Below are 27391 nucleotides of genomic sequence, written 5' to 3'. Positions count from 1 at the left end.
TGTGTGTGTGTGTGTGTGTGTGTGTGTGTGCAGTAGTGGCAGTGGTGGCAGCAGCCAGCCTGCATTCTTTAAGTGAGGGCCACAGGAAAACACACAGATCAAGAAAATACGTGAAAATTTGTGTACATTCCTCTTGAAAACCAGACTAATACCCTCATCATATTTTCAATTTCAAAAGAAAAGGAGACTGCCCTCAAATTTAAGTGAATCACTGTCTAAATTCAAACTTAGGCTTAGTTCCTGAATGCCAACCATGGGCCAGATACTGTGGTGGGCATAAACATACAAAGGGAAATGAGTCAGACAGGATGCCTTTCTCCGGCACTTGCCTTCAAGGAACTCACAGTTTGGTGGCGCAGACTTGACAAGTAATCAGTTAATCACGAGCCCGTGTGTTACACATTATGGCGGTGGTGAGGTTGTTAATGGAAGCCAGCAAAGGGAACTGGAATCCAAATTTACGGGGTGGGGGTGGACAAGGGAGTTCTAAGATACCAAACTTGAGATCTCAGGAACGATTAAGAGAGATAGTCACAGGAAGGGTGAGGTAGAGTGTTTTAGGTGATCAGCAGGTAACAGGACCAGAGACAAGAGTGAGCTTGGCACAACGGTGTTTAAGAAAACTGAACATTTTGCTATGCCTCAAATACTGAGGAGGAGAGTTGGAAAAAAGAGATGAGATGAGATGAGATGAGATGACGTAAACAGGAGCCAGACCCCAAAGAAATTTGTTAACCTAAGTGAGAAGTCTGAACTTCCTTCTAAGGGCAGTGAAAAACCACTGCCAGCTTTCAGCAGGAAAGTGACAGGCAGCGTGAAGGGAGACAGGAAAAGACACCAGTTAGTATGCTGTTACCTGAATTATGCAAGAGAAAGGCAGCAGCCTCAAGCAGGGTGGTGGGGAGGTAGAGAAGCAGACACCCTTGAGTTAAGAGACAGGAGTTAGAATTTCCACATCTTGTCGACCCAGTGAGTGAGAACAGGTGAAAGACCCTATCAAAGTCAAGTCTATCTAGCAAGGTAGATGACAGTTTCACTGCAAAGTGGGAAAGAAGAAATATGCTTTCAGAAGGGAAAGTTTGGAGAGGCTGAGAAAATGAAGATGTCTAAAAGCAACTGAGCTTTCAAAAGGCCCAAAGCCTGGGAGAAAAGCCTGGACTGGAGCCACAGATGTCGGAGTCAGATGTGAAGTCTTAGAAGTGGAGAGCATCACCCAGGGAGAATGCAGAGTGCACCGTGAACAGAAACACAAGGCCTGCCAACACTGAAAGGAAAGCACAGGAGGCGGATGAAACGGGCCAGATAGGAAGAAAGCAAACCTTGAGAGTATAGTGTTATGAAAGCAGAAGAGAATGCTTTGGGAAGGAAATATCTCTATTGTACTCAGAAAACTGAACTTGAAAAAACTAACAAAGCGATGTTACTTCAGGCTCTAATCAAGTACAACTTTAAAAAATAATATATATGCTACAAGGTTTGAGAAGAAGTAGTGTTACAATTATCTTAAAAAAATTCATAAGCAATGAAAACTGGTAATCTGAGCAGGATTTAAATTAAATGTATAATTCTCTACTTTAAAAAAATTTTTATTGGGGTATATAATTCTCTATTATAGCAGGAATAAATTTCTAGGACAAGGTCACACAGGATCATCAATAGAAAACCCTCATTCATAACTGTATACAAGTATTAAAACATACGTGGCTGGCACACAATCCTTGTCGAATGCCTAAAACCAACCTGTATGACCAAACACATACATCAGGGAATCACAGTGTTCTTGTAGTAGCCTGTAAGTCAGTAATGATTTATCCTGGGCAAAAGGCTGATTTCTTTCGAGAGTTAAAATATATTTCCATGTGTGAATGTCAATTTTATTGTATTACATCATGAAGACATGGTCAAAGCACACCATTACCAACAACCTTACTACTAGCAAGTGCAAATATAAACTGCCATCTGAAACATTATGGAAACATTAGTCAGCCAGGGACAATTGCTGTTGACTCTACCCTGCTTCCTACCACACACTACTTTTGCTTCTCTCTACCACTGTTTCCTTATTTCCTTTGTTTTTTTGTTCTCGTCTACCTAATTTTAGCAACTACCACTTAAAAAGCTTCGTGTCTCATTTGCTTTCCTGACCTTTACAAACCCATAAAGTCATGCCTCTTATAGAGTACCATTCAGTACCTATCTTTAATTTTTATGAATTCATTTTTATCCTTTGCTTGATCAGTACTATGAATAATAAATGATACCAAGGGCTGAGATTTGCATTCTGTACAATCTTATTAGAGAGTCTATTCTACCATCCAATATAAAATATAATATAGATAACATAGGAACACATTAAAATGGGAAAGATACCAAAAGCTAGGGTAACAATAAAAAGATCAAGAAATATGGTTTAGAACAGGAATAAGAAGGTTAATGTAGGGAAACAATAATGATACAGAAGAACAAAACTGTAATGGCAGTTTTATCCAGTTAGGATATTAGAAGATTGTTTTGCCATGAAAGTACATTCTTGGATACTGAGGACTATAAGATAGGTGCTTGCTAACACATAAAACCAAAAATATGAAGCAATAAATCTCATTCCAGTTAACCTTGACATTTACAGTTCTAATTCTTTTAAGAGTAAAGATAATTAATCAGAACCACTAGGAAGTTTTTAATATGAAAATTACATCTGGCTCAAAACACTTCCTATTGATCAGTACACGTACAGTATGCTTAAAATCAAGTTAAAGCACTGCTCTGCTAGAAAACAAGCAATAAATTAGCAGGCCAAATGAGGAAGCACACAAACACAACTTCCTGAGGAGGGCATATTTTAAAGACCAACTAACGAACAGAATCTTAAATCCCCATTTTTTTTTCATCATGTAATTCCTGCCATCAAAAAAATACTATTGTTGGGCTTCCCTGGTGGCGCAGTGGTTGAGAGTCCGCCTGCCAATGCAGGGGACAAGGGTTCGTGCCCCCGTCTGGGAGGATCCCACATGCCGCGGAGCGGCTGGGCCCGTGAGCCATGGCTGCTGAGCCTGCGCGTCTGGAGCCTGTGCTCCGCAACGGGAGAGGCCACAAGAGTGAGAGGCCCGCGTACCGCAAAAAAAAAAAATACTATTGTGACGAGAGAATACAGGTACTTCTTTCTCAATCTCTCAACTCTTTTGCAAGCTGAATGAGATGAACTTTTATAACAAGAAGTACACTACAGTAGTTAAAAGCATGTCCTCTGTCTAGGTTTGAATCCCTCCTCTGGACTTATGAGCTGTGAGACTTCAGCTAAGTTGCTTGACCTTTTTGTGCTGTGGGTTCTTTGGCTATAAAACAGGATAAGGTTGTTGTGAGGATAAAGTAAGTTGATATAAATTTATAAGTACTAACTACCAACTTGGCACAAAAAGCGTTATCTAAGCGTTACTTATTATTGTTGTTCTTAAGAAACATCTTTTAATTGTTCCTCCAGACTTTCGAGCAATCTAATATCTACATCCCAAATATTTCTGATTTTCCTTCTCCACTCATTTCTCTCTTAGGCATATATCACTAACACAGTACACATCTCATTTGTCTTGTGAACTTGTCTTCCCCATGTAAAAATAAGGCAGGCAGTTATGTTTTATTCACGGATGTATGCCCAGAGCCTAGGTAAGTGCCAACAAGATAGGAGATACCCAATAAACACAATATCTCAGCAATTCTAAAACACACACATTCTCATATTTTATTAACAAACATCTCTGAAATTGGGATGTATTTTAATTATACACTTACGATTATCTTACAGTTAAAACTGCCAACACATTCTTTTTCTAGGGGGTATATAAAACATATGACTATCATTAACATAGATCTGACGAAAGACTGTGTGTCAATGAATGAATGAATGAAAGAACCAAAGTGACAGATAAACTTCAGTTTTACTTAACCAAAATTCCTGTACTTTAAAGAATCATTGTTCTCTCACTTTCCCTGACTATAAACAGATTATACTTAAAAAAAAGGCTACTTATTGTCTAGATCATTTTACTTGGGCATAAAAACTCCGAGCTGATTATTCCTAGGGATGAGTCATTTGTTACCATTTGCCTAGTTGATCAGTGACAAAATATTCATTAGCTTCTGAGTGAATTACTTCTAAATTAAACTAGAACTATTCCTTTGGAAATAACATTTCTGTGAAAGCTGCTGTTGTTTTTATTTATTCTTATGACGACTGTAAACACAAATATAATGCTTACAATGGCCTTTTCACATCCTTTAAAAGAATATTTCAAAATGACAAACTATATATATATATATATAAACAGTGAAGACAAAAGTTTGTACAAATTTTGACAAGAAATAAATTCACAATACTAGGAAGAAGATGAGCAAGAATTTTCTAAGAATAAAAGACGGGGAAAATGGCATACACTTGTTTAATAGCACAAAGCAGCAACAATACACACAAAATTTTCAGTGTTAAGTGAATATTTCTAGAGATTATCCACAACTTCCACCATGTCGGAAAAGAGGTACATAACCATCCCCTCCCTAAATTTTAAAAACTACTGTACTAGGTACAAAGTTTCCGTTAATTTAATAAACTTCACTAATTAAACCAAAATCAATATAAGGAGAACTGCCCAAAATAACAACACAAAAGAAACTGCAGGGCAAACTAAAGAGAAATAATGTCCATTAAAAATGAACAAATAATGTCCATTAAAAATGAAATGGAAGGGTTTTTAGTTAATCAGAAGTTTTGTCTTCTCATAACTAACAGCAGGGAAACACAAAGACATGGTTGAGGGAAGTGCAAATATGTGCAGATTTCAAAGTGAAGTTCAATATCGGGTTTTTTTTTAATTAATTAATTATTTACTTATTTTTGCTGCGTTGGGTCTTTGTTGCTGCGCACAGGCTTTCTCTAGTTGTGGTGAGCGGGGGCTACTCTTTGTTGCGGCGTGTGGACTTCTCATTGCGGTGGCTTCTCTTATTGTGGAGCACGGGCTCTAGGCACGCAGGCTCAGTAGTTGTGGCGCACAGGCTTGGTTGCTCCCTGGCATGTGGGATCTTCCCGGACCAGGGCTCAAACCCGTGTCCCCTGCATGGGCAGGTGGGTTCTTAACCACTGCACCGCCAGGGAAGCCCCAATATCGTTTTTATGAACAAACGATGTTGTTATAAATATTGAGGGTTTTTTATGTTAACATATCCTATCAATTTGGTGATCATGAAACATCCAAAATTAGGTTTTAGATTAAATGTAGTATGTACATATGGTTGAATTAATGAATCTACCAATTGAGAATAGCAACTTAATGTACAAATCTCTAAAGTTATATGAAGTTAGCTAACATTTTAAAGTAGATTTGCATACTGAACAAACTCCAAAGTTTGTCAAATTACATCTATTAAAAGTTCCATGGGTCTGTTCCTGATTCACTGAATTTAAGCAGCAGGGGTCCAGCTCTTAAAATGGTGCAGCATATTTAATGTATAACTGAGAAGTCCATGTTTCTAGTGGTTCTGACTTGAGGAAAAGATCCAGACAATCTGGAAGACTTTACAGAAAAAAGAATATACTCCAACTGATCTGAGGAAGCCCTTTTAGGATATATGTGAATACTGACATTAGCTTCCTCAAGACCATGCTACCTCAGAAAAATTAAAGTAACTACCTACCATTAAAACAATGAGCAATTCACATAGAATTACATAAAGGTTTTAAAGAATCTTTTAGTGTGATTTAAAATTCTTTAACAACTTTGGAAATAACTTTTTGCTATTACCTTAAAATTTATCACAAGTAGTGGCATGGCATAAGATGTTTCAGGAAAAATGTTAAGAAAAACACTGAAGCACAATTTTTCTAGAATTGGCTTTGGAATATATACTAATATCTTTTAAACTTTAGCATTAATAATTTCCCTTCCTTACTAAAATAAATTGTAATCACCAAACATTCATCCTCATGTATCCTTCCCCCTTCCTTTGCAATTTGGAAATCCCTTTTGGAAACTTCCTAACCTTACTTTTATATTCAACATGCTCAATGTATAAAATAAAAGATTATCCCTTCAAACTATTTCAAAGACCATAACGCAATGAAGTTATAATGAACGTTTCTGTTTTTCAAAAAGAAATTTACTACAGATCAAGAATTATGAAACCAAAGATTTCTTTGAACAGGGAAACTGAATGTAATTCGAAGACTGAAAACTTTTTAATCAAAGGAACTGTCTGCTAAATTAAAAATTGCCATCTAATCTACTCCATTTGCTCTGGCACCTTCTGAACTAACTGTTAAAGTTTAGGTTAAGAAAAAAAAACAAACTTGGTCAGCTACTGGCAGTGAAAGCTATTTTAAGCCGCTTGGCAAAATGAAGGATAGTGAGCAGGGTTTAGTTCCACTGAATCCCCTGGGAACTACCAAGCCTGATTCCAGCTCAAGTGGAAAGACAATCATGCTATCGTAAACAAGCAGCAATATGTGCGACAGTACAAAATACTTCCTCCCACCAACTTAAAATATATAAATTAATTTGCAACACTGTTTTTGATCTAAAGTTACTTTACACCAATCTTTAATGCCACGAAAAATATGGCATAATCAAACAACAGCCAAGACAATCTAAGCATGCTTATTTATGAGCCAATTACAGAACTTGCCAAAGTACTAAAAAATGAATGTAATGAAACTCACCTTCATTGGGAGATGTTTTTAACCTGGCGCAAATTCCATAGACATCTCCATAGCTTTCCTGTATTTTTCGTAATGCATCTGTAGACCTGAGCTCCATGAGAGCCCGCAGCTCTGCGAGTGTAATTCCAAAGTCTCCATCATGATTAGCTTCCTTCAAAGAGTTTTTTACGCCACCATATGCAACCGAGTTGTTTGCCATGTCGCCCATTACAAGTATAATTTAACAGGAGGAAAATGTTTCCCAAAAGACTCTAATTTTCACTTGATATATATCCAAGATGAAAATCTTTTAAATATGAAAATCTTTCTTAAACCAAGCACTCATTGTATGACTTTGTAAAGGAGCATCAGCGGCATTTCCCAGAGAAGTATCTTGACCTTTGGCCCATGACTAGTTCTTCCTATCAGTCATGAGACGTACTCATCTGTAAGAAGAAAACATTTAAAATTAGTAAAATCCATATGAGAATATTATGCATATAAGCATACTTTCTAAGTGTCGTCAGGTAGCTAATCAAAGTATATCATTTAATTGCAACAATATTTTTTACTGTAGTTTCATGCCCTTAAAATATTTCGCGTGATAAAAGGTCAAAGTATAACTTCTAAATAAAATTGTATATCAAGAGACATTAGCATTCACCATTATTAAATGAAACTATTTCACATGACTGTTAGGGATTATTAATAGTTATCATTAAGAACTACGTTAGTTGCTTTAAATTCATTCTCTCATTTAATCATCACAATTTAATCCCATGAGGTGTTATTGCTCCTTACTCTACGGAGAATAAGCCTCAGAGAAATTGAGGGCTTTCTACACAGCCCACAGATGCCTGATATGAATGAGCTGGGATGCCTCTAAGTCCATGTTCCTTCAAATACACTACACCCTGTCTCTCCAAACCTTTCATATGGGAGAGTCCCCGAAAGGGCAAAAAGCACAATGAACTTCTCATGTGTTTTCCTGCAACTCTCCTTGGCCACTCTGTGATGCCTAAAACTATCTTTCACGTGTTTCACATTTTTCAACTGATTTCTGTCACATGTCACCACCTCAGGTCTTCGTTGACTCTCTATCTAAAGAAATTCTCTACCCCTTAGTCACTCTTCACTGTTACTCTATTTTATTTTCTTTGCTGGCCCTCAGTATTATCTGAAATTATCTTGTTCATTTATTTACTTATTTGTTGTCTCCTTCCACCTACAATACTAGTTCTGCATACAGGGCATGAGTTGGTCCATTTCTATATCCTGAGAACCCAGAACTGTGCCAGACATTCAATAAGCATTTCAAGAATGAATGAATGCAGTATTTTAATTTTCTTCACAATTCTTGGTTGAATCTGCAAACGTGGAACCCACAGATAGAGGGCCGACAGTAAGGGACGTGAGCATCTGCAGATTTTGGTATCCTGTAGGGGCTTGGGGTGGGGGGTGGGGTTGTTCTAGAACCAATCTCCTGCCAATACCAAGGGACAAATGTACTTTCAAGTTCTCCTCTTACTCTAAGCCATCTAAAAATGAGCTCTCAACTCTTCCTTCTCAATATATGTCCTTTAAAGTATGACCTCAAAGTTAACATGCCCAACAATGGATTCATCTTATTCCCTAATTAGAAAGTTCCCTTCCCAACTACCATTATCTTAATCATCTGGGCTTGAGATCTTAAATCATCTTTGATTCTGTCCACCCCAGCTTTCAGTGAACTGAGTTCAATGAACTCTTCCTTTGAAATGCCTCTTCTACAGATCCCCTTTTCTTCCGGATCTTCGAGTCCCCCTACACAAATTATAATCACTACTCCCTAGAGCTTTTCTCTCATTCTCTTATCTCCTACAACAATCCCTTCTACATTTTGCTGCTACAGTTAGTCTTTTAAACAGTTATTATGCCCCTATATCTAAACCTATAGGATGAAAACACAGTCTTATTGTTCGTATCTGTTTGGCATTCAAGCCTAAGCTCTATTTTACCTATTCAACCTCTCTCCCTCCCCAAAGTATCCCATATTTAATAAATGCTTAATGATGAGGAACTAGAAAAGATTACTTGCAAGTACAATTAATATCCAGCTATGAAACTGTTACAGGGATGTTTGCAAATCATGGTATGTGGTTAAATATCCATCAAAATTGCCTAGAGGACTTGTTAAAATACAGATCGCTGGGCCCCACTTCCAGGGTTTCAGTAGGATATGGGTGGGCTCCAGAATTTGCTTTCCTAACAAATTCTCAGGTGATACTGATGTTATTAGTTCAGAGAGTACAATGTGAGAACCACTGGACAGGAGAACGGGCTAAAAACTGAATTTATACCAGCTGGTTGAGGATGGCTAGTGGAGGGAAAGTTTGCTTGCTTTGGCTTAAATTTACAAGGATGTGATAGTTATAAACTCTGTAAGACATTTTCTTTCACTGCCTGCTTCCTCCCACTTCACAAATCCTTCTGCTTGCCCAATTAATACTAATTTTACTCATCTCCTAGGCAAAGTGGGTTCCTACTCACACATCAATTATTATAATAACCCAACTTCAGAAACTGAAGAGGGTGGTTATTTGATACTCTCTGGGTTTTCATACCCCAAATTTCTTGGTATCTGTACTTCACACCAACCCTAAAATAAATTATTATTATTTACTGAAGAGATAAAATAATTAAGATTCATTAGTCTATGTGTTGGAGGCATGTATGTCATCATTCCTCTGGTTTCCACAAAGAGGAATTTTCCTCAACAATTTCTGACTTCCTACCCCACCCATTACCACTGAGGTGAAATGAGTTGCTTGACAGATTTTTGGAAAACAACTAGACATACATAGCTTCCTCACCTCCCTGTGTTCTTCGTGAGCCCGATGTCTGCAGGACTCATCTATTCTGGTCTGAGTTATTAGTGGCAGACCCCCAGGTAAAAAAGCCTATTGTTCAAAGTGCCGGGGGGTGGGGCGCGGATAAATAACTGTTTAGTTCTGGATTCAATATTAGAACTTCTTTGTTGTCACACAAAAACTTTCATTTCAGCTTTTGTCGGTAATAAAACTAACGTTTTTATTCCTATGTGCCAATATTTGTCTTTTCTCTTCACAGAATTCAAGCAGGAGAGAAGCGTGTTATTTATTGGGTGACCTGAAATTTCTCAACAATAAGGATACGTAACAGAGCTAGGATCTGAAATCTCTGTTTGCAACTCAAAAGCCATGCTTCGGGGCTTCCCTGGTGGTGCAGTGGTTGAGAGTCCGCCTGCCGATGCAGGGGACACGGGTTCGTGCCCTGGTCTGGGAAGATCCCGCAAGCCGCGGAGCGGCTGTACCGGAAAAAAAAAAAAAAAGCCATGCTTCTTCTACTATACTGTCTCTACTTTTTCATGTTTATTAGGTTGAAATGGAAATTTTTGTAGGTTAAAAAACAAACAACACCAAACGTACCAATTTATATAATAAAAACAGAATTCAACAGACATTATAGTGGATATTTGTTGTCTGCCACATCAGCTCATCCTTCTCCCCCATTTCTCAGCAATGGCCTCACTTTTTGTTTGGGGATCTGCCCTTCCCCAACTCTCAATGTGGTTCATCCCCATATCCAGACATTCCCCTGACCATAAGGGTGATGGGTTCAGGAATGTGCCTGTGACTCAACAAAGACCAATACATAGGTGACGACAAGGCATCTGCTGTGACTCTGGAACAGAGACTTGTTTCTTGTTACTGAACTTAAATCTGAAATGTGGAAAGCCTCTGAGAAAGGATCTAAAAGGGAGGGGGGGAGGACATATGTCTGTCAGTGCTAGATCATTTGAGCCCCTTGGTCGATCAACGCCTAAAGTCTGTCCTATCCATGATCTTTTCATTAATTTTTCAATAAATTCCTTTTGGGGATTTTCTATGACTTTGCAACCCATAAGGCTTTGATAAGTACATGATTACCAACCATGTTCAGTCCCCCCACTGTTTAAAGAAAGAGGTCCAGGGAAAACCACCAAATGCAAACGAGCCGCTTTCCAAAAGTGGACTACTTGAATTACTGATTACCTACAAATGATAAATCGGGCTGTTGTCTATTTCTAGATCATCTATAGCCTCTCCTCCTATTTTCCTCTCTGCCAACTCTTCACTCTTTTACTCACCTAACTAGTGAACTGACAAAAATGCCAAAGACAACAAACAAAAAAGTTTTGCTTTTCATTTGTTAGCTACAACATGACAATCAAGAGACATGCTATTTGGGATTGAGGTACAACACAGTAGAACATCTACTTTGCTTCTCATGGTTCACTAAAAGATTCTGACCTTCCATTTGAAAAGTTAAAGAAGAAATGTTAAGTGGAAGCGCAGGCTCCACAAGAGGGGGATTTTAAGGAAAACACATACCTAATCTACATAGGCCTACATAATCTATCCCAGAATCCCGAGATGACGTCTTTGACCCAACCACTACTGATAATCTTTGAGGGAATACATAAAAAGACAGAGGTGGTTTAAGACTAGAGTGGGGCAAAAACAGTTACAGTCTTCAAAAAGAAGAATAAGATGGATTCCAACCGACACATAAGCTTTACTGGGAATGGGCAGGCCCCCAAAAGAAAACAAAAGGATGACTATGAGGTCTTAGTACTGAGTGAAGCTCATAAAGAGACAGTTTTGTTAATATTACAATTCAATCCCTTCTTTCACAAGGTCACTTGACTTATAGATTGTGGAATGGTTGTATAGATATTATTTATACTCAACAATGATAACAACAACAAAAATATCACACATTAGAAAAACTACAAGAAATACAGTGGCAGAGTTAAGTAAATTTGGAGATGAAATATGGAGTTGGATGAAATATGGAGCTCTAAGAATGATTATTAGGGACTTCCCTGGTGGCGCAGTAGTTAAGAATCTGCCTACCAATGCAGGGGACATGGGTTCAAGCCTTGGTCCAGGAAGATCTCACATGTCACAGAGCAACTAAGCCCGTGCTCCACAACTACTGAGCCTGCGCTCTACAGCCCACAAGCCACAAATACTGAGACCGCGTGCCTCAACTACTGAAGCCTGTGCACCTAGAGCCTGTGCTCTGCAACAAGAGAAGCCACCACAATGAGAAGCCCGTGCACCGCAATGAAGAGAAGCCCCCACTCGCCGCAACTAGAGAAAGCCCACGCGTAGCAATGAAGACCCGATGCAGCCAAAAATAAATAAATAAATTTTAAAAATAAAAATTAAAATGATTATTAATATTACATAGTAACACAAGATTCCTGCAGGCAAGAAAATATGTGCTATTATAACTAAGTGTATTAGAATAAGAGGAACACCTGAAAGGTGTTTTTAAATGCATTACTGGGTTCCTAATTCCTGACTGTTCTAAACTTTTCGGTGATGTGAAAATATAGAAGTTATGTTTCTCCAATCGGTAGATGACTTGAAGCTAGGTAAGTCAGCAAGTACGTTAGATGAAAGAATCGGAATCGGAGACAGGTGGGAATGGGAAGCTAACTTTAATTGGTACAAAAGTATGGTCTCCTACATTTAATTCCAAAAACATAACTGCACAAACACGACATACAAGAAATACAACAGTATATATTCAAAGACAAAGATTCAGTTTACTGAAAGCTCTGAATGCCTTAGCTTGATGTTAACTAATGTAAGTGCTTTCCCCTCCCACTCCCAAGCTGTCTTAGGCAGCAATGACAGGAGTGTAACAACTAACAAAGGGAGTTTAATAGACCGATTCTACTTTGCCTTGCACAAACACATCTAAATGTTACAGGATCATCTGTAAAACACAGACATAATAACAAATAACACACCTCCCTAAATGTGTGAATATATGTAAAACAGTGTGAAATTAGCCTGACACACAGTAAATCATAAATACATGTTAGCTATTTTTACTATATTTCTAAACCTAGAGGAAAAGAGAATCCTGATAACAGTCTAATATAAGTGAAGCTCTGCTATACAGATAAAGCATTGATAACTGAATACATCAAAAAGACTGGTGAACAAAAGAGAGGCACCAACTTTTATTTGTATTATAGACAACAGGCCTACCAGATTTCACATTCCTCAGGTCTGAATTACCATGAGAAACACAGTATAAAAAATAATAAACAGAATGTTGAAGATGTCAGAAAATCAGTCCACTGAAGTAGTGGAAGAAATTCAGTCTAGGGGATCAATATTTCATGATAGCTATTTTCAAACATTTGAAATTAAAAAAAAAAATTTTCATTGAAGTATTGTTGATTTATAGTGTTGTATTAATTTCTGCTGTATAGCAAAATGATTCAGTTATACATATATTCTTTTTCATATTCGTGTCTATTATGGTTTATCACAGGATATTGAATATAGTTCCCTGTCCTATACAGCAGGACCTTGTTGTTTTCTCGTACTATACATAATAGTTTGCATCTGCTAATGCCAAACTTCCCATCCTTCCTTCCCCCACCCCCCTCCCCCCCTTGGCAACCACAAGCCTGTTTGCTATGTCTGTGAGTCTGTCTGTTTCATAGATATGTTCATTTGTGTTGTATTTTAGATTCCACATATAAGTGATAGCATAAAACATTTGAAATTTTAGTGTAGAATAGTGACTAGATATATTCTGTGGAGTAGTGGAGGGCACAACTAGAATGAACTGAAAGAAAGTTATGGAGAGGTAGATTTTTGGCTGAGGCAGAACTTAGTAACAAGTTATCTCAAACTGGAATGGATCTATAACAGTTAATTTTATGTCACCTTGACTAGATCACAAGATGCTCAGATATTTGGCTAAACATTATTTCTGGGTGTGCTTACTGCGGTGTTTCTGGATGAGATTAGCATTTGAATGGGTAGACTAAGTAAAGCAGATTGCCCTTCACAATGTGGGTGGGCATCATCAAATCCAATGAGGGCCCAAATAAAACAGTGAAGAAACGGTAAGTCGTACCCACCCCTCCCTGCCTAACTGTCCAGTCTTCCCCTACCCTCAGACTGGGAATTACCCACTGACTTCCCTGGTTCTCAGGACTTCAGATTGATCTAAAACACCAGCTTTCCTGGGTCTTTAGTTTGTAGATGGCAGACAGTGGGACTTCTCAGTCTCTGTAACTGCCTGAGCAAATTCCTCATAATAAATCACTATATGGATAGATTTCTTATTGGTTCTTTTTCTCTGGAGAACCCTGACCAATAAAGGGTCCCTCGGTCATTTAGACTCCCTACGCTTGGAGTTGACAGAGCTATACTAAAAGAATGTATGGAAGAGAGTTCAATACTTGAAGACAGTCCATGCCCTTTTGGTGATGACTCTAGTCTTTAAAAATCCATTCCTGATTCAAAAGGTAACACCATAAGTCCTGATGCAATAAGCATGCTTTATACATGTACACAACTTCCTCTCCAGCACTCTATTCCCCATTGATCTTAAACTGTTCCGCTTTTAAAAAAATCAAGATTCCTTTTAGGGAAGATTACTTCAAAGAGAACATACCCCAGACAAGAAAACTTATTCTTTTTTTCTTTTAATATAGTGTATGAAACACACCATCTAATTTGAAGATCTGCTAATTGTGTTCATAAGCTTAGGAATTTGATTAATTTCAACCCTGAATTTACACAAACTGGTTATAAATCAAAAGTAATTTATCTGTTAGAAACCAATCCTTTCATTTAAACTTTCATTAATCTCTTAAAGTGTCCTTTGAGTCAACTAAAGATCCCTAAGTAATCTTGACTTTTTTCAAATCACTCCCAATTTGGGATGAAATTTCAAAAACAGCAGAAAAAGTTATAGTCCTAAACCTTACTCTTTAATTTTCTAATGTTTAGAGATTCAGTAACTACTTCAGTACATCAAGTTACTTCTGATTTCATACATTCTTTCCCAAGAAAATTCAAACAGTTCTCTTAAGGTAAAATAAAATATCTTCAAATTTTCATTCATATATTGAAATAATTTAAGTGTTAAGTCAAATTTCTATTTACTAGGCCTATTACATGTCTCAGTAAATGTTTAAAAATAAAAAAATAGTATTTACAAAGGTTCTTAGTCCATGACTGGTTCTATGGGAACACAAATTATGGATCTGGGGTTTGGGGGGAAAATCCTCTAAAGATAAAGACAGCTTATTTTCATTCACTTAGAAAAATTGTAAAAGTTTCTAAATCAAAGTAAAATACCAACAATATACAAATTTTAAAAAGCCAGCATTCTGGGCTTCTCTGGTGGCGCAGTGGTTGAGAGTCCGCCTGCCGATGCAGGGGACACGGGTTCGTGCCCCGGTCCGGGAAGATCCCACATACTGTGGAGCGGTTGGGCCCGTGAGCCCTGGCTGAGCCTGCGCATCCGGAGCCTGTGCTCCACAACGAGAGAGGCCACAGCAGTGAGAGGCCCGCGTACCGGAAAAAAAAAAAAAAAAAAAAAATTTAAAAAAAAAAAAAAAAAAAAAAAAAAAGCCAGCATTCTGCTGAAAAATGATTACAAAGGAAAAAATCATAGACTTTAACAGCTGAAAGGGATGTTGAAGATCAAATCCAATTGTTCATTTTACACCAATTGAAACCAAACACTCATCATCATCTACTTCCAAAAATAAAAGAGAGCAAGCATTAAATGCTCACAAAAATCATTAAAAAGAAGAGTAAGAGATCAAAATTTAAATCATGGGATAAATCGTAACAACATACAGGTTTTTAAGGAGGCTACTATGGGGAAATAACTGGCATTGTACTTCAAAATGGGTACTGACACCCTAGCTATTAGACACACCATTTGATTGACAAAAGGGTAAAAGTTTTTGACTGCAGCCTTTCAAAAAAGAACACTCACAAAATCTCCGTTTTCTTAGCTTTTTTTTTTTAAACATAAAAATTAATTCAAATTCCTCTGTAGACAAGTAGCTGTGAGAAGAGGGATAACATCTTTATAGCTGTTTCTCACTGTAGCTGCTATCGGCATGTTACTGACAGTGAGCACCAGCTCATAAATTAAGAAATCCAGCCCCACCAGATACTAGCAGTAACTCTCAGTCAGTGAAAAACCTGAAACTCGCCACCTTAAATGTTCCCTGAGGGAGTCTGGACTGTAAAACTATGCCTAAACTTAGGCCTGTTATACTGAACATTTATTTAAAGACAAAAAACATGCCATATTTATCTCTGATCTTCATATCTTAAGCAAGAGGTACTATGCTCTTTCAACTCCCTTACAGTCACCTTCTGCAGGAAAAAAAATCTTATACCTAACTCATACCCTAAAATTTAGTCTTTAAAATATTAAAGCAATTTTAATAAGAAATGACAAAAATGTAATGTAAATTACTGAATATATAAGTACTAGCATGTAATATTTGACTGTAATGGAGGAAAGGGCAGATGGTCTAATATCATACATATCAAAGAGTAGACACCTCAAGATCGTGAGTGGTGGGAAGTTTCTTTTACCAAATTTTGTTATATTCAAATTATTCCATTAAAACACTCTGAAGAACCAAGGGATTACTTAATTTTAATGTTACTCTGAACTCTCATTAATCAAGTTTTAAGGGGCTTAAAGAAAACATACACGCTTGGCTTGCATAAGAGCATATAAAGCTTGTTTAGAAAAGTAATTTACATCAGGTGAGTAAAGAATGATACATCTACATAAGATTAAATTCACCAAACAGGATTTGTTTCATAGAACGGGTAAGCAGGAAAATAAGCACAGACTACAACACCTGATTTATTAGTCTCAAAAAAATTCATGAATACCATGGCTGTGTCTGCGTTGACAAAAATTACTCCCACTCCCCTCAGTAAGTTACTTATCCACTAGATTCCTTCAGAGACAAAGTACAATACTCTCAAGGGCAAGTTACAGATGCTGCCAGTGATAAATTCAGAATGACCACTTTAGCAAATCTCTCAGGGTGGGAAGCAAGTAGACTAGAATAATGGAGGAACTAACCTGTTCTTCTATTACAGCTTTTTGTTTTTTTAACATCTTTATTGGAGTATAATTGCTTTACAGTGTTGTGTTAGTTGCTGCTGTATAACAAAGTGAATCAGCTATACGTATACATATATCCCCATATCTCCTCCCTCTTGTGTCTCCCTCCCACCCTCCCTGTCCCACCCCTCTAGGTGGTTGCAAAGCACCGGGCTGATCTCCCTGTGCTATGCGGCTGCTTCCCACTAGTTATTTTACATTTGGTAGTATTTATAAGTCCATGCCACACTCTCACTTCATCCCAGCTTACCCTTCCCTCTCCCCGTGTCCTCAAGTCCATTCTATACGTCTGTGTCTTTATTCCTGTCCTGCCCCTAGGTTCATCAGAACCATTTTTTTTTTAAGATTCCATATATATGTGTTAGCATACGGTATTTGTTTTTCTCTTTCTGACTTACTTCACTCTGCATGAGACTCTAGGTCCATCCACCTCGCTACAAATAATTCAATTTCTTTAACACACAGCTGCAATGATCTGTTTACCTCTCTGTCTTCCCCAATGAACTGTGAACTCAAGGCAGGATTTGTGCCATTTATTTTTAACCCCAGCACTGTCAGGAATATAGTAGGTGCTCAATGTTTATTGAATGGAAACATTCTTGTTTGAACCTTAGCTAAAAATCAATTTGAAAAACAGGTTTTACATTAGTAATCAGTGACAATTCAAACAGCAGAGCAAAACATAACTCCTAATGCTATGTTTAAAATAATATGCTAGGTGTTTAGTTTGTTAAGAGAAAGTCATAGCCTTCAAGGAGTTTTCAAACCACTTTGGTATGCAAATATACAAACTTTCCTTTAAATTCTTTCAGACAATGTTAAGTTAAAGGTAATTCAGATTTCCAAATAAATTATATAATGACTGCAACATGGCAGTGGTTCTTAACTGGGTCCTAGACTCTCAGGGCTATGCAAAGCAACAAGGCTGAGTTTCAATACTTCATAAAGCCTAGAAGAAATGATATATTTATTTGAGAAATAATTTGTTAGGATTACTCATGTTAACTTAAAATTATGCCAAATCAATATGGTAATAAAGTTAGCAATTAGATGTAAAGAATTAAGAGATAAAAATCCTACCTGTAAAGGCAGATTGGTAAGAAAATCCTCCATCCCACATCTAGCTATCACCCTCTCTTAAATTTGCCATTTCTATTTTATCTCCTACTCACAGATCACCCCATTTCAAACCAGCGGCTTCCGGGCTGCACCAAAACTACTCTTCAAGGTGACCACTGACCTCTCTTGTTCCTAAATCTAAAGACACAGCTAGTCCCTCTTATCTGACCTACTGGCAACCTTTGCTACTGTTAATCACTACCTCACTCTTGAAATGTACTGTTGCCTCAATTTCTCTGATGTTGACTCTTGTTCCCACCACAGTGCCACCTCTGGTTGCTTGTTCTCATTTTTCACTGCTTCGTCTTGAAATTGTCTAGGGAGTCAGTGGAGAGGGACTGGGTGGCACTGTAATCCTGACCATAACTGCTTCCATCTGTTTTTAGTTAGTGAGCATGAGATCAGTTTATTTGCACGTGCATTTACAAGGTTCATTTTTTTTTTGTTTCTCTCTTATCTCATAATTTCACTATTCAATTAAAATGATGAAACCACACGATAGCAGTCTGGCTTAGTAAAAGTGTGAAAAAACCACCCAGTTTCCTTATCCTAGCCCCCAGGACAGCTCCTTTTCCCCCATAGTCTTTAGTTTATAAAGAAATATGCCAGCCCAAAGCAGAACAGTTTCTGTAAACTGGTGATTCATCCCCCTCCCTGGGGCTGTAAGACAATTACTCTTTTGATAACTGTCATTTCCAGCACAGACTATTTGTTTATGCCAGAGTACTTAATTAAGCATAAGATATGATAAAATTTTAATGTGAATGATCTCAAACACAGATTACTTGAAGTTCACTATAGACATTTTTGCTTTATGGTCAAATCAGTTGGACTCATCTTGTTCCCAACACTGATGATGCCCATGTCTCTGGAAAGGCTGTCCTAACTAGGAATGAGTGGTTCTCAAACCTCAGCCTGCATGAGAATCACCTGAAGGGCTCTTTAATACACAGACTGCTGGTGATCTCTGACCCCCAGCAATTCAGTAGATGCAGGGCAGGACGCAAGAATTTACATTTCGAAAAATTTCTCAGGTGACGGTGATAACTGATGCTGCTGGTCTGGAGAACCACTATTATAGATAATAAGTATGCCCTGAAATCTGACTAAGGAACAAACTGTTGGATTATCACCTTAATCCAAAATTTCCCAACAACAATATAAGCAAATTACTCATGGTTCTTTGTTATGCTATTCTTAATTTGCATGAATCAGTGAAAGCACACCATATTCTAAAAATACGCTGTTACTTTGCTTTTATTTTTAATACCAAGTATACTGATGTATTATACAAATACTGCAAATAATTTCCTTCATTCAAAGAAACGTGAAGACACATTGCTTTATTTTGAACATATGTAAAGTTAAACACCTAAAAATCTTAAATTTTAACAAAGTTAACAGAGAACTACAATTCAGATATCTACCTTTCTCCTGCTCTCTCCCAGAAATAAACTGTCCTTTGTTTTCTCCTATCCTATTGTTCTATTTAGGCGTTTTAAGAACTTTCATCCTAACAATGATCGTTTCCATGCGCAAGAAAGGCCTTTGAAAAGCTCAGAAGTAATTTTATATAATCCAGTGCTGCTTACCAACAAATATAAGAACATATTCTATCTACAGTTAAATATGAGAACGAAATGTTCTCTCATTTTCTAGTCTCACTGGTTTTGAGAATTTCAGCTATAGTCAAGAAAGATTTCTAAATTAAAACAGTGTTTTTTTTCCTTCTGTTCAGGAGCTAGAAGGCAATATGAACACTGGAATGTCACACCAGCTGCTCTATCAGCCTACTCAATTCTTAAGAGCTTCTATCCTGTCAGTTCACAAGAACCTACACTTAAATGCTTAAGGAAACAGGATGCTCATTATGTCACTGAACAAGCTCACAAAAATAAAGTTGGCAATATTTAGAGAAGCATAACTCTTATCTATAAATTTAACATGAGCTTTCTGTCTTCTTAATTAAAAACTCTAGATTTCAAGGATTATTTATTCCAATATCTAAACAACTGAAGGAACACAGAACTAAGGGCAGAAGACCCTTTCCCATTCCTTTATCTCCTTTTTCTTTATACCATTTGATTAGTTGATGGTCTTTTGCAATTTCCAGCCATGGTTACTAAAGAACAGCCCAGTAAATCAATACTCACTTTTGCAACACATTCAAAACATCTGGCTGAAAAACAAGGTAAGCTATATTTTAAGAGGATGTTAGGCAAGAACCTGATTTACAGTTAACTCACCAAAGGGCAAAGAATATGGACATTAGGGGATGTGTTGAGCCATAACCACTCGATCACATCATGTTGCTGATCCTTCAAACTCTCTGGTTTCACACAGTTCCTGACCTTCATTCCAAGACTTTGATTTGTACTCTGTGGCTACTATTCAAGGGTAGAGCTACACATTAACAGTCATTATCACTTGGAATTGTTCTATTTTCAAGACTTCCTCTCTGGTGCAACTTCTATTTCTCTTCACCTATAAGGAATCTTGTATATATATCCTGACCTCCAGGCTCAAAGGCAGTCAAGACCCTTTCTGATCATACTTGCCTCCCTAAGAAAGCTACTTCCCAATGGTCAGAGACTCCAGTTTCGCTCTTCCGTCTTCCCTTGCTCTTTTATTCTCATACTACACTCATCTGGTTAATTAGCTACCCTTGAAGAGACATACCATCTGGCTGAGCGATGCCAGTTAAAATTTTAAGTTCCATTAGAAACTTGTTTTTCTCAGTAACATATGATCCACTGACACATCTCTAACTTCCTAGCATGTTCCTTTTTCTATCTGGAGTCTCCTAAATTACTCCAACTCTTGCCTCTCCAGGCTACTCAAGTCTACTCCAAGACCATAGTTCCTTATTTCCTTGACAGCCACTGCAAGCCATGGCCACTACTTTGTACTGGTTCCTTCAACTTCAATATTCAGATACATTCGACCCCATAAAAGACCATTCTCTCCTCCTCCCACCCAAAACAGTCGTCTCCTGGATTTTGTTAGGCAAACAAGATATCCTTTTTTCCCTTCCTTTTACCACCTCTTATAAGGTCTATCCTCAATGCTTCTTCCTGATCACCTGCTCTCACCTTGATCCATCCTCCCACTCCCAGGTTGGCTGCTTGTGGTGATTAATAATCTCAGGCTTCTTCTCAGTCCTCAGCCTCCTATATATTTTGTGTCATTTGACAGTACTCCTCCCTCCTATCCATTGTATTTCTTACTTAGTTCTCCCAGGTCTCTAAGCAATACTCCTCAGCCCACATATTTCCTGGCTTTTAAAATCTTTACCATACCCTAAATGAGGTTATCACCCAGGGATCTATCCACAGGCCTCTGAGCAGCTGATACCACATCATGACCTATATCTCAGGACTTGATCAAGCTCCAGGCCAATGTTTTCAACTGTTAACAGACATGAACATTTGAGTATCTTGCAGCAAATCTAACTCAATCACCAATATTATTACACTTATCTCCCTATATCTGTTGTTCTCTCTGAAGTTCCTATCAGTTCCAAACATATCTGAGTAAGCCCTACATCCAAGTCTCTTTCTTCAAGGAGTCTGCGGCCTAAATGAGGAAGAAAGACAAGTATACAAGCAAACACAATTAAGTGTTGTAGAGAGCATCAGGAAAGGTTGGGTGAGCACACAAAGCGACGAGTGTTAATGGTGATGTGGCTTTGAGAAAGGCTTCACTGTCTAGGACACACCTGGATTGAAGCAGGGTTGGGGAGAGGTAATGAAAGGGCTGAAAACAGACGTGTGAGTGATAGTTTGACATACCTAAGCACAAGAGAATAAGGAGGCAGCACAGGAAAGAGATGATACCATGATAAAAACACTATCTACTTATACCCTTGGAAGGTTTCTTAAAAGTTTATCTTCTCTTCTTAAATACAACTTAAGCTTTCTGAGGGAGGAGCCACAACTTGTGTTCCTTTCATAGCTCTTACAGAGGCTAATAAATTGCTTAACTGTTCACTAGAATAAAAACGGATAAGAGTCCATCTAAATTGTGGAAGATCAAAGCAATTAGAATCCTCAAGCTCCCCTCACAGAATATTTAAAAAATCAGGCACACACGTTAAAAACAAACAACGCCACACCCCAAAACTTCAGGTTAATATTAATATAGTACTTGGGAGAAAACATGCAGATTTCAAAAGCTCCTGACTTCCTATTTCTTTATGATAATTTCTTAATACAAATGATTTATAAATCTTCTTATAAAACTCTTATAAATCATCTTCTAAAACTAATGAGAGACTTGCATCACCCTTTGAAAAGGTCAGAACACTTTCACAGCACCTGCAAAAGTAAAATGAAGGAACCAGGAAGGAGGTCAAAAGGAAGGAGTACTTTTAAGATGGTGATAAGACACGGGGCAGCATCTAGCCTATAAGCATCTCCCCTCTGTAGAGGTCTTCAGTAGAAGAAATGTGGATATTGACGGCTTCAGCATGGTGTCATGTACCAAATCAGCACCACTCCTCTCATCCATTTGTTTCAGTATCACTCTCAGGCTCCCCACCTTCTTTTTCTTTGGACAAGTTTCAAATAATCTCCTAGTGTCATTTTTCCTAATGAAAGCTGGCTTATTCCCTTTGCCTTTCTACTAACTTCTCCTTCAAGGAACAGTTAACATGCCCTCCCTTCTTCAACACCATGACATGAAATTACTAGTCTACTTCTCTCTGCTTCTGTAGTTTCTGAGCCACTATAACATTCAATATGTACTACAATTACTTGTGTACATGACTTTCTTCCTGATTAAAATGTAAGCTCTGAGGACAGGTTGGTCTTGCTCATTTCTGAATCTCCTAGTGACCACCTACAGCTCCAACACCTTCCCACAGAAATGGCTCAATACAGGGTAACTGAACTGAACTGGAAAACATGTGGCAATGCATTGAAGATACTGGTCCTTTAAGTAAGGCCTGTCTCAGGTGCTGGCAAATGAAACTGTCAGTTCCAGAAAAGCAGAGATTATTTCAGCACTCAAGAGGATGCCTGGTCCACCAGTAGTTGTGGACCTACTTCTTAGATTTCATTTCAGCACTTTTCTGTACTTGCTGGGTGACCTTCGGCAATTTACCCAGTGTTTTAGCTTCCTCATTTGTGAAATGGGGATAACACCATTTACTTCATAATTTTGAAGAGGTTTTAACGAATTAATACATGAAATATCTTAGAAATTATCCCAATGTCTTAGAGCCTGGCACTTAATAGTAAGTACTTAATAAACCATAGCTATTTAATTGTTATATTAGCGGTAACACATTTTTAGTTTCCAATAAACTGTCATGTGCAGTGAACACTGTATAATACTTAAGTCAGTCTACTGATATAGAAGGCACATAATACATACTTGTTAAGTAAGTGAAAACATCAAATTCAATATTTGAATGTGATGTCCTTATATATAATGACACCTAACAGCATTTAAGAATTAAAAAGCAAGAGACCTGGATCACATCCAGAATTTTCTAACAGTTGATCTACAAACTAGATTGATCTACTTTAGAAAAGGATAGTAGAGTGACACCCCAGAGGCAGGAAAAAGGTTTTCTTCCCACAATTAAAATTGGATGATTAATTGTTGAAGGTTCTTCAAAACTTAAAAATAATGATTAAGAAAACTAAACAGCGGGCTTCCCTGGTGGTGCAGTGGTTGGGAGTCCGCCTGCTGATGCAGGGGACAGGCGTTCATGCCCCGGTCCGCGAAGATCCCACATGCCGCGAGGCGGCTGGGCCTGTGAGCCATGGCTGCTGGGCCTGCGCGTCCGGAGCCTGTGCTCTGCAATGGGAGAGGCCACAGCAGTGAGAGGCCCGCATACCGCAAAAAAAAAAAAAAAAACAGAAAGAAAACTAAACAGCAACCTGGAAAACTCTTTGTGGCACAATATTCAGGGCGGAAATCCAGAGCTATATCTATCCAACGATTATAACCATTTAGAATTCACATATTGTAAATGGACAAGAACCAGAAAACACTAGGGGGAATTAGCTAATTTGTCAGAGTAGCCTACAGATTATTTTCTTTCCTAAATCCTGTGGATGTTAGTTGAGCATTATAAAGGTGACGTATTTGCCTTCAATTATCAGACATTCTGACTTTGATCTATCAGCATTACATCGAAATTCTAGTGCAATGGAAGAATTTGCCAAATTTGGTACTGACCCACAGTATCCTTATGTGGCCTCTCCCATTGCGGAGCACAGGCTCCGGACGCGCAGGCTCAGCGGCCATGGCTCACAGGCCCAGCCCCTCTGCGGCATGTGGGATCCTCCCGGACCGGGGCACAAACCTGCGTCCCCTGCACTGGCAGGCGGACTCTCAACCACTGCGCCACTAGGGAAGCCCCGAAACTGTGAACATTTTAAAGTTAATGGGCATGATCTAGGATATCATACACAGAATGTACAATGAGCAGCAAACACTGATTTAATAGCTTAAATAGAAAATGCACCATGTTAACTACCAGTCAAGGAATTACAAATAATCATTCATACGTTCAATGCTGGCCTGAGCAAGTAAGAGAGTAAATGTAAAGAGAAGAGGAAAAATAGTATACTAAGGCTTCCCTGGTGGCACAGCAGTTAAGAATCCGCCTGCCAATGCAGGGGCAGGGGTTCGAGCCCTGGTCTGGGAAGATCCCACATGCGACGAGGCAACTAAGCACGTGTGCCACAACTACTGAGCCTGCGCTCTAGAGCCCGCAAGCCACAACTACTGAGCCCGTGTGCCACAACTACTGAAGCCCAAGCGCCTAGAACCCATGCACCACAACAAAGAGAAGCCACCGCAATGAGAAGCCTGGGCACCACAACAAAGAGCAGACCCCGCTCAACACAACTAGAGAAAGCCCACGCGCAGCAACGAAGACCCAACGCAGCCAAAAATAATTAATTTTTTAAAAAAAGGAAAAAGAAAAATAGTATACTACACAAAGGACACAAGCAGACATACAACAGACGAACCTTCTCAGAACCTGATCACAGGAAGAGAAGTATAAGGGTACAGCTCTTTGCACTTAAAGGAAAGTCTTCTGAACTCATCAAGAGACTTAGCTTCTCTGGGACCACCTGGAAGGAATTAAATTTTAAAATCAGTATATTAGATTAAGCCATATGACACTGCCGTTTTTCTATGTGAAAACCAGCAGAATATCAGCAATTTCATATGGTTCAACCTAATATAATCGATTGAGCAGAGTATCCACATCAAGCATACAAAAAGATTAAAATGGATCCCAGTCCTCAAGATCAGACATTAGCTAGACTGAATGAGTTAATTCAACTTAACTGGGGTGGGGGGGCATTTAACAATCAGAAATGGCTGGTCAACCATGAAAGAACAGGCAGAAGACAGCTGTTGGAACAGCAAAAGAAAACCTGGCCTTTCTCATTCAAGCAGTGTTTAGCAGAGCATTCTAAGCCACGATGAGGTTCCAGTAGTATTTGTATCCTAACTGGGAAGAACTATAACACTGATGGGATACCTGTTCCAGGTACTGTGCTAAACAATACCCTGTATACTCTAACTAATCCTTCCAACACCCTGTGAACAAGGTATTGTACTATTATTACCCCAACTGCCAGATGAGGTAACTGGTCTTTGAGAGGGTAAGAAAAGCCTGACTCCATTACACATTCCAAACCTTATACCACTTGTTCTGCTGACATACCAAGCAACCTTCTAATTATAATATGGCATCTCATGTGGCAAAATCTATGGGGAAGAGAATGTGTTAGCCAGGACTTGAGAATCTGCTTCCCAAGGCAGTTACTTTTTTTTTTCCACTGTAAATTAATAAACTGACATTCTGATTTTTATATCAATCTCATGAGGGTTTGATAATTATAGTCTGATCGAAAAAATCGATTATTAGAGTGTAGATGAACTGAGTTTCAGAGCCTGCAAGTCTCAGAATCTTTATCATGGTAAACCTACTAAGGGAGGGCTTTCCCTGGTGGCGCAGTGGTTGAGGGTCCGCCTGCCGATGCAGGGGACACAGGTTCATGCCCCGGTCTGGGAAGATCCCACATGCCACGGAGCGGCTGGGCCCGTGGGCCATGGCTGCTGAGGCTGCGTGTCCAGAGCCTGTACTCCGCAACGGGAGAGGCCACAACAGTGAGAGGCCCGTGTACCACAAAAAATAAAAAAATAAAAAAGCTCTTTCAAAAAAAAAAAAAAAAAAAACCTACTAAGGGATGTAATCCCTATCCTGTGAGGGCCCTTTGGGGGACAGCCAATCCTCATCTTCCCAAGAGAGGAGATAACCTCAACATTATCATTAGCAGTCTCTTCCTTTTGACATCTCTAGAGTACAAAGAGGTAACAGAAGCGACCAGATTTTAATCCTGACTCTGCTGTGCTAACATTTAATCCTAAACAAATCTCTCTCCTTCCTTGCTCTCAGTTTTTCATGGGCAAAACGGAGGAGTTGGGCCCAAGGATCTGATATCTCTTTCTTATCCACACCAATGGCTGCCTATCCGGTGAAACACTCCTCCCTCGAGTTCCATGTGCACTTTCTAGTTTTATATCTCTCTCTCTTAGCATCCCTTCCTGTTTCTCTGACTGGCTCCCCTATCCACTTTCTGCCTCTATACCCATCCCAGTAAAGTCTGGGGTCCTCTACTCTTATCTCACCAGCACTCAACAGTTATAACTCTAGACTTGTACTTACAAACACTATCTGTACTCCCCGTTATCTGCCTACTGTGGATTCTACAGAGTCAGCATGATCTCTGCATATATGTGAGGTACTGAAAAGCTGTGCCTTTATCTGAAGGACCCAGGTGCACTTCAATAGTCCTGGGTTCAGGATTTCAACTGGTTATTAGTATTTTCTTTTCCAGTTTTGTCTCTTGCTTGCATGTAATTCACCTACAAAACTATACTTTCAGACCTCATTTCTCACTCACCTCAAAAATCCTGATGGTCACTTAATTTTTAGTTTTAACCTCAAGCTAAAACCTCAAAATCCATTCCTATTACCAATCCCCAAATTCCTCTAGACCAGACTTTTCCAAACTGGTGTCCTAGAGAAGGCTAATTCACAATATGTTAACAGCTATGATGTGAAAAGGTCAGCATAGCAAATAGGTTTCTTTAGTCAGACTTTGCACAGCCATGCAATTTTGTGCATCTACAAGAGGGAAATATTACATGTAGCATTTCCTGAACTTATTTTTAACTACTGTTTCTCCCCCACCACCCCCGCCAATGGAGCACCTATTAATATCTCTAGGAACCAGTGTTTCACAGAATATTTTAGGAAACACGGTTCTATCCTTTCCTATTTCAGTCAAAGTATCGACCACTTAAGCTCAAAAGCGCCTCTGATTTCCCACTCTTTCCCCAATAGCCAATCAGTAGCTAAATTCCTTTTCCTTCTCAATCTAATCATTTCCATCCTTTCTATTCCCTCCGAAACACTGAATTTCAGACCCTGTCATAAGAGTGATAGATCATGTCTACAAAATAAATATTAGATATGTTGCTATCAACCCCTCAAGGCTGTCATGAGGATTAAAAGAGAATGAATATGACATCTTGTATAATGTGTCTTTCCGAAGCATC

The 27391-nt window shown here is 38.6% G+C and overlaps 1 protein-coding gene across 2 annotated transcripts in view; it reads right to left on the bottom strand.

The window, feature by feature from the left end:
• The window catches only part of ATP2B1 (ATPase plasma membrane Ca2+ transporting 1), a 132896-nt gene that overhangs the window by 67779 nt on the left and 37726 nt on the right, over window positions 1-27391 (bottom strand). For both annotated transcript variants that reach the window (XM_032644391.1, XM_032644390.1), the window contains exon 2: window positions 6704-7128. In XM_032644391.1, the coding sequence (XP_032500282.1) occupies window positions 6704-6911 (208 nt within the window). In that variant the 5' untranslated portion in view covers window positions 6912-7128. The remainder of the gene's footprint in view (window positions 1-6703; window positions 7129-27391) is intronic.

This window comes from Phocoena sinus, chromosome 10 (assembly GCF_008692025.1).
Source record: "Phocoena sinus isolate mPhoSin1 chromosome 10, mPhoSin1.pri, whole genome shotgun sequence".
In the NCBI taxonomy this organism is placed as follows: domain Eukaryota; kingdom Metazoa; phylum Chordata; class Mammalia; order Artiodactyla; family Phocoenidae; genus Phocoena; species Phocoena sinus.
The sequence above is the reverse complement of the archived record's forward strand: the minus strand, read 5'-3'. Positions and strand labels throughout refer to the sequence as shown.